This window comes from Hyaena hyaena, unplaced genomic scaffold, assembly GCF_003009895.1.
Source record: "Hyaena hyaena isolate Hyena2069 unplaced genomic scaffold, ASM300989v1 scaffold_232, whole genome shotgun sequence".
Taxonomy (NCBI): Eukaryota; Metazoa; Chordata; class Mammalia; order Carnivora; family Hyaenidae; genus Hyaena; species Hyaena hyaena.
In genome coordinates, this window is record NW_024080864.1 from 2,308,333 (window position 1) to 2,320,915 (window position 12,583).

The 12,583-nt window shown below is 37.7% G+C and overlaps 1 protein-coding gene and 1 pseudogene across 4 annotated transcripts in view; both read right to left on the minus strand.

Annotated features, from left to right (window-relative positions):
- The window catches only part of ELOVL7 (ELOVL fatty acid elongase 7), a 74,675-nt gene that overhangs the window by 14,993 nt on the left and 47,099 nt on the right, over nt 1-12,583 (minus strand). For all 4 annotated transcript variants that reach the window (XM_039243834.1, XM_039243835.1, XM_039243833.1 and 1 more), the window contains one exon: nt 3,284-3,474. In XM_039243834.1, coding sequence (XP_039099765.1) covers nt 3,284-3,474 — 191 coding nt within the window. The remainder of the gene's footprint in view (nt 1-3,283; nt 3,475-12,583) is intronic.
- Nucleotides 4,510-4,677, minus strand: LOC120239514 (annotated as a pseudogene).

Consider the following 12,583-nt stretch of genomic DNA (forward strand, 5'->3'; position numbering starts at 1 on the left):
GACAGTGGGAAAGGCAGGGTAAGACAGTTACAAACTAGGAACTCACTTGATAATCAAAACAACAAGAATTTCAAAATTATGCAGTCATCTATTATTTGTATCAACTGTGTTCGGATTCAAACGTCCATTTCTTGGGATGAGTATTCTGATATGGTGGAGAATAAAACATTGGGAGTGTTTTGCCTCAACAGTAAATACTGGTAGGTATATGCCAGTATATGTACATCTATATATGCCCCCGAATATATTTGTATACTCTGAACTGGGTCTGAAGAGAGTCCTTTCTGGTGAGTTCCAGTCTTCTCAAATTAGTCAATAAATACATGGGCAAACCAAGATTCCTCACTGTACTCACAAGAGGGCTGCCATAACTGTGTTTTCCTGTCCTTTGCTAGTCAGTGTAGTGTGAAGGGTTACTCTGTGGCTCTTAAAATCAAGACTGATGAAACACAAGACTCAGAGATCAGTTCAGCTTTAGATTCACATAACAAGCAAGAGAGGAAAATGCTATCAGTACGAGTGCAATTTGGCATGCCTTAATTCCAGCACACCCACGAAGGAATCGTAGACTGGTGGTGGGAAGAAAAAGCCTATTGTTATCTAAACCTCAATTCAAAGATTATATGGGCATTCTTTAGTATGATAGTGGGAAGTTCTTCTTTTAAAACAGTATCTGATTCAAATAAAAACTTTAATAAAATAAAAAAAAAAACAGTATCTGAAAATGGAAAGCTAAGAGCTCTAATTTTAAATTAATGCCTATATTGAATGGTTGGCTTAACTTCGTGTTCTCACAATATGATCAGCCCATCTCTGACATCCCAATCTCTCCAGTGCCAGCATCTTCCCTGGAATATCTTCTTTCTCAGTATAATGCTTACATCATTTTTTGCCAGTAATGCACATTTTAAATTTCTATTTTTAATTACTATTAAAGCTAAAATGAAAACTTTACCATAAATTAATTTTTAAAAGTTTATGAGGCATTAGCAGAATATTTTAATGGTGAAAAACAAAAAGAAACAAAGGAGCTAATAAAACAACTATTGAGACTGCAGTGTTCAAAATCATAACATCTTTTTCTGATATTAACTCTGAACTTGATTCATAAGAAACTTAATCTCATTCTTAACTTGGTAAATTATGAAGTCTTAAAAAAGGTTACCTTAAGATTCAGAACAGTATAAGACATACTTTATGGGTGAGAAAAAGAACTTACAAAAACAAATCAGTAAGTTTTTTCTCAAAGGAACAAGGGAATGTGGTGGAAAAACAGTTAATCCTGATCTACAAAATCCTGATCTGTCAGTGAACGTCACATTCTCTTCCGTTCATACGCTCTTCTGACTGATGTAGGTAAAACCGAAAGTCCACTTTACTTAATTGGGATGCTGGCTCTCCACCATACCCTACCACAAATAAGCACTGAAATGGACAACAGAAACCCTGTGACATGGCCTCCTGGGTGGTCTTCACCAGTCTCGCTCTGTTAATGTCTGACTGGTGCCAAGTAACTAGCACATTCAAAACCATCACTATACAATAAGGCACGTGGGATCCTTTAGTCTGGTGTGTTTCCCTTTCCCCTTGTTCATATTTTCCCTAACCTTCAGAGTCTAGGTGTTTGCTCTGTATACCTAGTGCACTTGTGCTACACCCAGTAAACCATGTGTTAGGTGTCCTAGAGAGGACATCCTGACTGGCTGTCTAAAGTCTTTGTTTAAGCAGAGAGTGAAGCCTAAAGCTTTCCTGATATTAAGTTTAAGAACATTTTAACAGTCTACAGAGCTTCTGACATATATGTCTATATATCAGGCAATCAAGAAGAATGAGTGATAATTTTCATTTGGCAGGTAATAAACCCCAACACTGGCATATAAGTAACTCTAGTATGAGTGATTAATGGGAGACAGAAACCGCCAAATTCAGATATTTTCAAAACTTCTTTTAAATTGTAATTGCTAACATAGAAAGCCAAACTTACTGGCTAGAATTAAATTACTTTATGGGAAATATACTTGGAGATATCACATTGAATGGCACAATCAGACACAGAGCATACAGGGACCTGAGAGACAATCTGGTTTAATCCTGACTCTATAAAATGGGAGAATTAAGGCCCAGAGAGGTTAAGTAACTTGCTCAAAATGAGGCAGCTGGTTAGTAGCATAACTGGTACTAATTGGCCCCTGGTTTCCTGGCTTCTAGGTCTGCACTTAACACTCTCCTATAGGCTATACAGGGTAGTTCCTATCTCTCATAACCTGGTTAGACCACCTCTATTACTCTTTCCCTTTCAGTTATTCATGATCTGGAAGGGACAGTAAGGTAGCCTGTAGTTAATTTTGGTAATAAAGTAGAAGAAACAGAAGGTAGCAAGGTAAGTCCAGACTTTAGGGAGGCCAGTAAGAAATGAGGCTCCAGCAGATTTAAGGTGACTCAGTCAGGTGGATTCACAGCAGGAATCAGGTAGGAGGGATTTATGTGCAGAGGTCATGGTGTCAAGAGGGGCCAGAGCAGTCATGGTGGCCCCTAGAGAGTTCTAGCTCTATGGAAGCACAGGATATGCTGCAAAGAAGTAACTAAGGAGTAGAAGCTGAGGAAGATCGTCAGTATTGGAAAAGAAGCAAGAAACAGAAAAGCAGGTAAGTAAGGCTGGGTGAAGGTTGTTAATAGCAGAGTAGGCGAGAGACAAAGTGGGTGAGAGACAATCCATGAGTCTGCTCTTCGGTCCTGGAAGATCCTCATCTCTCGTAGTGACAAAGTAACAATTAAGGGACAGACTCCATCAAGTACTGCTTTGTATGAGTTTAAATTCTGTCTCTACAAGGCCCTTCTAAATCAAACCTAATAGTTTACTATTTTATAGTTCATCAGAGGTTCCTATCATGATGATGGTAACTCAGTACAGAGTTAGGATGAGCTCCTGATGTCAGACAGACCTGGATTCAAATATTGGTCCTTCACTAACTTAATGTCTCCATGTATGAGTTTTCTTAAAACTAATACTTACGGATTCTTTCAATCATCTAATCAGACTATGTGCAAGCCCCTGAACTTAATGTTAATTTTTCTCCCTACTTGTGAGGTAGACTATATTGAGATCCTCTATATCTGGTCTATACATAACAATTTCTTGACAAATACTGCTCTAGTGAGCTACATTTCTAAAATTCCTTAAATCTCAAAGAGTCACCATTATAATTATAACAAGACAGATAATGACAGAAAAACAGGAAGATTCAGGCAAAATTCTCCCATTAAGAATACTGAAGACACTTGCCTCATAACACATATACACAGAAAAGAGTACTATGGAAAAATTGTATGTTATCATCGCTTTCTTGAGTTCAAAGGGTTTTCGATTCTCCATGAGCTTTGGTCCTAAAGAAGTGACAAAATAGACATAGAATCCCAGGATGATGGTTTGTGGCAGAGGTGAGGACATGAGGAGCCAGTCTTCAACTCTTGGATCTAAAAACAAAATGGAAGTGCACATCCATTTAGCAAAGAAATAACTGATAGCAACCAGCATTTCTTTAAGCAAGCACCTAGATCCTAATGTTGACAGTAGACTATTTGGTCAATGGTCACTACTGTCTTTGGAAGTATAAAGGGAAATCACCAGGGATAGGGATAGGGCTAGAAAGAGTAGGGCTATTACCATCACAAGCCTCAAAGGGCAAAGGGAGGTAGTGGTTACCTGAACCCAGGATTCAAATCGAGAAGCCCGCCTGGAGAGGAGCTGTGGCTTTCGGTGGAGGGACTGGGCCAGCATAAGGTAATTCTGGAAGTGAGTGGGGAATTAACATCTCACTACCATTCTCCTCTCTCTAGTTTCCTGGGGCTCTCCATTGGCTGAAATCAACCAGAACCAAAGGACAGGAGAGTAAGTCTGTGGATATCGTCTATACTGGTCGTTCCCAGGATCCTGCACAGGGTACAGAGTAGATATGGGGAACAGAGGACACGCAGCAAAGTTTAACCATCCATCTATAACCACTAGAAACATTTTACAGTTTCTCCACCCAGATATTCTTTTATATATAAAAATATGTTTGTGTTCACTGTTTCTTAACTTTCTTCTTTCCCCAAGGAAACTGGGACACTTCTAAATATACTATATCGCAGAATCATAGAATTGAAAGGGACCTTAGCATTATCTACCTAAATTGTGGGTTCTAGGTGTCCAAAATAGGTTAAACAACCTGATATTTTGAGGAAAAAAAGTAACTATATTGGCCTCACAACCATGAAAAGAGAAATTCACTTGGTTACTGCTCATTCCAGACCACGAGAATTAGGTCAGTTAAAAATTGCAACTCAAGGGTCACCTAGGTGACTTAGTCAGTTAGCCATCAGACTCTTGATTTTGGCTCAGATCATGATCTCACAGTTTGTGAGATCAAGCCCCACATTGGGTTCTGTGCTGACACCATGGAGCCTGCTTGGGATTCCCTCTCTTCCTCTCTCTCTGCCCTTCTCCCACTCATGTACTCTCTCTCTCTCTCTCAAAATAAAGAAATAAAAATTTTTGAAAACACTGCAACTCAAGATAAAACGGGATTTGGAGCTGAAAAATACAGCACAGGGAATATAGTTAATAATGTTTTCAATTAGCAATAATTGTGCCTCGGATAAGCCTCATTGGCTACGATACTGCCACTGTGCAAAGCTTATAGTTGATAATGTAATGATACTGTGTGGTGAGAGATGGTAACTACACTTACCAAGGTAAGTGCTGACTAGTGTAAAGAACTGCTGAATCAATATCCTGTATATCTAAAACCAATGTAACATTGTATGTCAATTATACGTCACTAATGAATTTTTTAAAGTATTTGAGAAAAAATATATATGCCAAATCAACAGTGGACTTGCAAAACTAATACGTATTCCTAAACAGGAGAAAAACAAATGAAAAACAGAAAAATATTCAAATAGATCATAACATTTTTTTCTTGAAAAATGAAAATCAAAACTAAATCTGTATGTCAAAATATTTATCATGTATCAGGAAGTAAATACTAATGAATAAAAAAATCTGGGTGCATGCCAAGTTCTTATATTGCAAGGATAAACAAAAATTCTATAAGCATGATCAAAGAAGTAACAAATCTTAAAAATAAAAAAAATGTCAGACTTGGAGCTAGAAAGTATAGAGCTATTTCTGAACTTAATACCAAATGACCACAAAAAAAGGATCAATGTATATAGAGACTGATAGAAAAATTGATATAATCTAAGCATTCTTAATATATTTAGAATGTTGTTCAAGTAGAAAAGGAAAAAAAAATAGTTAAAGTCAAATTTTTACTATTATTTCTAATATGGGCTATTATTATAGGATAAATCATTTGAGTAATTATTTTAATGCCTCAAGTATAAAAGTGACCAAGCTAGCAGTTAAATATACTCTTAAAAAGAACGTCTGGATGGCTCAGTTGGTTGAACATCCTACTTCAGTTCTGGTCATGATCTCACAGCTCATGCTGAGTTCAAGCCCGACATTAGGTTCTACACTGACAGCTCAGAGCCTGGAGCCTGCTTCAGATTCTGTGTCTCTCTCCTTTTCTGCCCCTCCACTGCTCATGCTCTGTCTTTCTAAAAAATAAATAAATATTTAAAAAGATACTCTAATGAGATAATTGGGAAAATATAAATACTGGTTGCATTCTTTTTTTTAAATTTTTAATATTTACTTATTTTTGAGAGAGACAGAGAGTGAGCAGGGGAGGGGCAGATGGAGACAGAATCCGAAGCAGGCTCCAGGCTCCGAGCTGTCAGCAGAGAGCCTGATATGGGGCTCGAACTCACAGACTGCGAGATCATGACCTGAGCCGAAGTAGGACGCCCAACTGACTGAGCCACCCAGGCACCCCAATACTGGTTGCATTCTTGATGATGATGTTTTATTTCCATGTAATTATAATATTATGGCTATGTTTTGATGTCTGAAATATTTTTTAATTTTTAATATTTTTTTAAAGTTTATATATTTAATTTGAGAGAAAGAGAGAGAGAGAGAGAGAGGGTGAGTGGGATAGGGGCAGAAAGAGAGGGGGAAGAGAGAATCCCAAACAGGATCCACAATGTCAGCAAGGAGCCAGATGTGGGACTCAACCTCACCAACTGTGAGATCGTGACTTGACCTGAAATCAAGAGTTGGACACTTAACCAATTGAGCCATGCAGATAACTCTGAAAATATTATTTTATATATTAAAAAAAATTTTTTTTAATGTTTATTTACTTGGGGGAGGTGCAGAGAGAGAGAGGGAGGCTGAATCCAAAGCAGGCTCCAGGCTCTGAACTGTCAGCACAGAGTCCAATGCGGGGCTTGAACTCACAAACTGAGATCATGAGCTGAGCTTAAGTCAGAAGCTTAACAGACTGAGCCACCCAGGTGCCCCATACCTGAAAATATTTTTAAACTAAAAAGTGACACAATAAAAAAATGTGATTAATTTTATAATCGCAAGTAGTTCAGGTATAATTTTACTAAAATGCCTCCTGAAACCAGAGCATCACAAAGGAAGTATGAACAAGTTTCCAAGTGTATCTGACTACAAATGGACACTTGACTAACCTTAGTTACTAAACACCATCACTTATATCAATTGGAAAAGAGGGGTGAGAGGAATGCAGCCCTTGCTCACTTATTGATAACGGTGTAGCCAATTACCAAAACACTGACTATTCCTACAAGTCTGACTTCCTACTCAGTGCAAAAATTTCTTCAACAGACTTTATGACTAAGGACTAACTAGGCCTCAGTTTTATTGGTAGAGATCTCACATTTGATCCTTGGCTATATTAAGGCATGGTTTAACTATTAAAGATGATGTATTCTGTATTCAGATGGGTTTCCATCAAAAATACCAACAGATGCCCTGTTTCAAAAAAAATGCCAAAAGTCAGCTCTAAAACAGACCCCAAAATATTTAGGAATTTAATATATGATAAAGGAAGACTCATAAACAAGCAGGGAAGGGAGAGAACAGTCAGCAAATGTTGACAGGAAAAATGACTACTTGGAAGAAAAATGAGAGTGTTCCTTATCTCATATTCTGGCCCAATCTATCTCAAACATGGCCCAATCTATGCAAGGAGGCAAGACATTTAAAATCTGTCCGCAAAAAAGTAGGGTGAGGCTAATGGGAATGCTAAAGAAGCAAACTGCTTTTCTGCAGGATTTCTTAGTGCTTCGTGACCAAGGTGAACTGTCAAGATGAGAACAGTGGTACACAGCATTCCTTAAACTTCTGTGGCTCTTCCTCAAACTGCTATTTTGTAGAATACCATTCTGCACCTTGTGAAACTCATACTGGAGAACACAGCTTGGGAAAGAGCTCTTTGCTGAAATAAATCATTAAATTTAACCATTAAAACTTAGGTACTGATACGGGATTAAGAGAACACTTTGTTAGCACTGAGTAGTGTATGGAATTATTGAATCACTCTATTGCACACCGGAAACTAATGTAACAGTGTATGTTAAATATACCGGAAACAAAATTTTCAAAATTAGGTAGTGATAAAGGAAGATAAATAGGGTCTCATCATTTTAAGATACAGAAAGGAGATAGAAAACATAAAAGTTTGTTAATGGTTAACCATAGGCAATGAGAAACAGGTGAAAGTTAAGAAAAAAATGAGGGATTTTTTGTTTAGATAATTGTACTATCACTGAAACTAGGAATACAAGATATGGAGCAAGAGTGGTCAGGGAGAGGTGGCTTATGTTTAGAACATCTTATGTATCTATGGTATATATCTATGGAGTGTGTGTGTGTGTGTGTGTGTGTGTGTGTGTGTATACACACATACATAGTATCTCTATATATCTTACATACCTCTAAAATCTTTTTTTTTTTTTTTTTAGAGAGAGAGAGAGAGTGCAGGGGAGGGGCAGAGAGAGAAGTAAGGAGAGAGAATCCAAAGCAGGCTCCATACTGTCAGCACAGAGCTAGACATGGGGCTCAAACTCATGAACTGTGAGATCATGACCTGAGCCAAAACCAAGAGTTGGGCGCTAAACTAACTGAGCCACCCAGGCACCTCTAAAACATTTCTATGGAGATCTCTATTGGCACTTGAATATTTGGATCTGGAATTAGGAGTCAGACCTGGGCCAGGGATGTAATATTTGGGGTCATTATCACATAAAATATGAACAGAGCTGTGCAAGTGGCTTAGGAAAGTGGGTAGAGTAAGGAGCTTGAGTAATTCAAGTCAGAATCTTGAGGACTCAATCTTCACAAGAGGAATGGTACATGAGAAAACTATTTTAAAAAGTGAGGAGTGGCCAAAAAGGTAGAAGGAAAACCAGAGAAGTAGGCTATCCGGAGGCCAAGGGAAGAGTTAATCTTTGGAAGGAGTCAAAGGATAAAATGAAGGAGAGACGAAGTAAAATGAAGACTGAAAAGTGATACTGGATTTAATAAAAGGAAGTCACTGATGCTCTCAGCAGGAACAATTTCAGTCAAGTATCCTGCACAAGACAGAAATTCGAAAGTTTGCTGAAAGACATTCATAAGAACACAAAGTTCTTAAAATCTTGTTTCCTCGTATTGTCAGAAAAGTTTTGAAATCAGCTCTTTAAGTACGCAGCTCTGAAGTTTTTTGTTGACCATCCTTCCCTTCAACAAGTTCCCCAGGACAGCTGGGCACCATGTGCAATGTAAATGGCCATGAGAAATGCTAGCCATGGGCCCATAACTCACCAGGGAGTGTCCGTAATAAAAACTGTCACACAAATGGGAACTTAAGGAACAGAATCAGAACCACTCAAACTTTGTTGAATTTTTTCTGTCAGTGGGTAATCCGAAGCTTAGAGGAACATCGTAAGCCCCATCTCCAATGAAATAAAAACTTAAAACTAGTACCAAAAAAGACCACTGGTAGGACGTTAACATTATTGCCTTTGGATGGTGATGGTATGGATAATTTTCACTTTTTGCTTTTTCTCTTTAAATCATTTAAAATATTTCTTTTCTTAACAGACATCGTGGGTCTGACTGAAAACTAGGTTTTTTTGTGTGTGAGTTGGTAAAGGAATTCCTGAGCTAAAGATATATTTTATTTTATTCTTTTATTGACTCATCAGGGGGAAAAAATACCAAATGACATCATCTTTCTGTTCTTCCTCTGGTAGCAGTAGAAAGAAAATAAGCCAGGAAAACCATTCTGGTCTGGCTCAGGAAGCAGAAAAAAAACGTTTAAAATAAATAATTTTTTCCTGTAATTTAATATTTTAAGCACACACCTTCTATTAAAATCCTATGTGTAACTTTCAGGTTTTGTAAATTTAAAAATGTCAAAAAAATTCATTGTATGTTTTAAGAAAAACTAGCTAATTTCATGCTATTTTCATAAATCAATATGGCAAGTTTGGGATTTTTTAAATCCTATTTCAGCAAGCTTTGGGGTCAGCAGGCCTGGGTTCTGACCCCAGGCTCTGGCACTGACTCATGTGATCTGGGGCCACTGACTTCGCTTTTCTTTGTTTACTTTCCTCATCTGTGAATTGGGCATAAAGCAGCATGTAACTCATAAGGGATTTAGTGAGTTACTATATGTAAAGAGCCTAGCACAACCTAAGGGCTCAGTAATTATGCACTGCAACTATTACAGCAGATATCAATTCTGGCATAGCAGAATCATTTCTGCAGTATTTAAAAATCAAATGGTCAAAAAGTGACCCTGATCCAACTGCATCAGAATCCTCGGGCATAGGTCTCCGGCATCCATAAGCTGCTGAGGTGACCATGATGAACTGTCAGAGTTAGGAACCACACGTTCAGTGCTTCTTTAACCTACTACAATCGGGGCTCAACATCCCTCACTAGGTGCTTTGTAGTGGTCTTTTATGTGGTTTCCTTGCTCAGGATCCAATTTCCTACATCTTGTCTTCCATACAACTGCCAAGTTCATTTTCTAAAAGTACATCTCTGCTCAGATTATTTCTCTGTTTCAATCAGCTCTCCCTACTGAGCAAATAAAATTCAGTCTGTAATACGCTGTTCATGACTCTGGCTATTGTTAATACTGACAAATGTTCACTCTTCTTGCCTTCTTTCTCAATGACAGTTATACCTTTCTAAATAGGAAGCCCACTTCCATGTAAGATAGAGGATCCCCTGACAAGATGTCTAGAAGTCATGTACAGATGTACATGACTGATTAGGGGGGTTGTAGAGGGGACTGCCTGATGACATTTAAAGGCTGTGAGTAGACTAAATTTAAACTCTGTGATAAAGATTCAGTCCGTGATACCACAAATTATAAAAGGTTCAGGGTGAAGTGAGTTCTGTTTTCCCCAGAGACAACAAGTTAAGGGGAAGAGTGTTTCATGTACCTTCTATTTGGCATCAGGTCTGGGCTTAAGTGTCATGAAGAGAGCCAAGATGAAATAAGAGGATGGGAAGGCAGGTGGTCTGAAATCCATACCCCAGTGGTTACCAAAGTTCTGATTTACTGTGAGGCTAATAATTTTTTTAAAGAGTGTTCCAGAGAGAGAGTACAGGGAAAGTAGAAGTGCCACACACATAGAATTTTAATGAGCTTTTCCATCAACTACTCGTAAGAGAGTGTTCTCTTCTTAAGTAGCATGTACTAGCTCAAGTACACCCTTTAAAATTCAAAGCACCAACAAGATGAAGAAGCTGCAAGGAAAAGCAAACAAGTACCTCTAGCACTTGATGAAAAACTAACGGTTCAGAATGGCAGCAACTTTATTCTTACTCCACCTTGTAAAAAGATCATAACTAGGTTTGAAAAGCCATTGTTACTAACCAAACACAAGGAAAGTTACTTCTCAAACATTAAAAAGTTTCCACTTCTCTATAGTCCAAAATGCTACAAGAGCATTATTTCAAAATTTGGCATTTCATATCTAAGAATTAAGACAAATCCTTTTACAGCTTAGTGTTAATTAAATCATATTTAAATCTGTAGCTGTGGAATTTTCCACATGGAATAATTATGAAGTATCACCACTTCCTTAGCAATCGGAAAACCAAAGAATAACAGTAGGTTTCCCGAATGCTACTCAGGAATAGGGCCAGAGCCAAGAATACACTTGAAATTCTTGGCCCCTGATCATGGGTTCAGACCTTCCCAGGGCAAGCAAAGTAAAACTGGACTAAGATGGCCAGGAGTGATTTCTAATGGCTCTCAGAGATCAATATCACACTAAGCAGAAGCAAAAAACCTCTCCTGTTAAACCTGATAGTGTTCTCACAAGTTGTAAATCTAACACAAAACATTTTAACCCTCTAGTCCCTGAGTTAAAAAAAATATGAAGAGACATCTGAAAAAAGCATATGCTATATTAAACCTATTTTCAGATGAAAGTGCTCTTTCGATCATCTGTAACAACCACCACCATTTGTGTTGAGATACTTCCTAAGTAACAGAGCACTTTCATATATATTGTCTGGTAGCTCGTAGGTACCATTCTCAAGTCTGTTTTGCTAAAAAAGAACCATCTATTTAATACAGACAGTACTCTGTTCAAGACCAGAGAGCCTGTCCATTGGAGTAGAACTTAAATCTAGGTCTTCTGACTATACATCCCCAAATCCTCTCTCCTTTCTCCCTAACTACTTTCAGGCCTTTATCATTCTTCATTATGACCTCACATTACTCAGCTTTTCAATGTAAGTATTCCTAATAAAAAACAAAGTCATTCCATGGATAAAAGTGCAAGTGGAATTAAGAAGCAGTTCATTTAAAAACATTTTATACTTCTAGCAGTATATGGATATTAATCATCATCTGAATTGATTTGGCTCTTGAGTTAGGATACTGATTATCTGAATCTCTTGAGTTCCTGCATTTGGTATAGGGAATAGCAAGACCTGGATAGCAAGAGACTTGTGCTTCCAAATGGGTCCATTTCAAAAAATGTACCCAAATCTATTTGGCTCTCAAGTTCAAATCATGAGGTTTCAGGTAGCAAGGTATATAACTCTACTTTGAAAAGAAATGAAAATATTAATATTTTTTAAAAAATAAAAACAAATAAAAGTGAAAGCCATTAGGACAAGGCAAAAAATTAGAACTTAAATATTGAATTTATGAGAACTACTGTAAACCTTCAGAGAAGAAGGACCTCTCAAGAAATCTGTGTGTTCTCAGAATCATTACATAAATTGAAAAACTAAGGGAAAAAAAGGAAGAAATATGGAAATAATCATTCTCCATCCCCCTGCCAGGTTGAAGCTTCTCTATTTATGGGACACTAAAAAAACCCTTGGCGTTCTTCAAGGGCATAACTGTTGGGACCTGTTTTAGTGAAATAGCATTGGTCTTTAGCAGTCTCCTGAGAAAGATGGCAACCATGAGACAGTGTACCCTTGCTGAAATCTGCATAAATTGGAAAATCATTCCAGTTGTGCTAAATGCCAAAGGTCACACATTGTCTTCCTGCATTTGGTGAACATGTGGTTTCTGGATGACAGGGAAGAACTAATCTAAAGTGGTGATGGTGGTGAATATGTGTAAAATAATTCAAATGTGAATTACCAGAGTACCAATCAAAATCAGAAAACCGGGGTGCCTGGGTGGCTCAGTCAGTT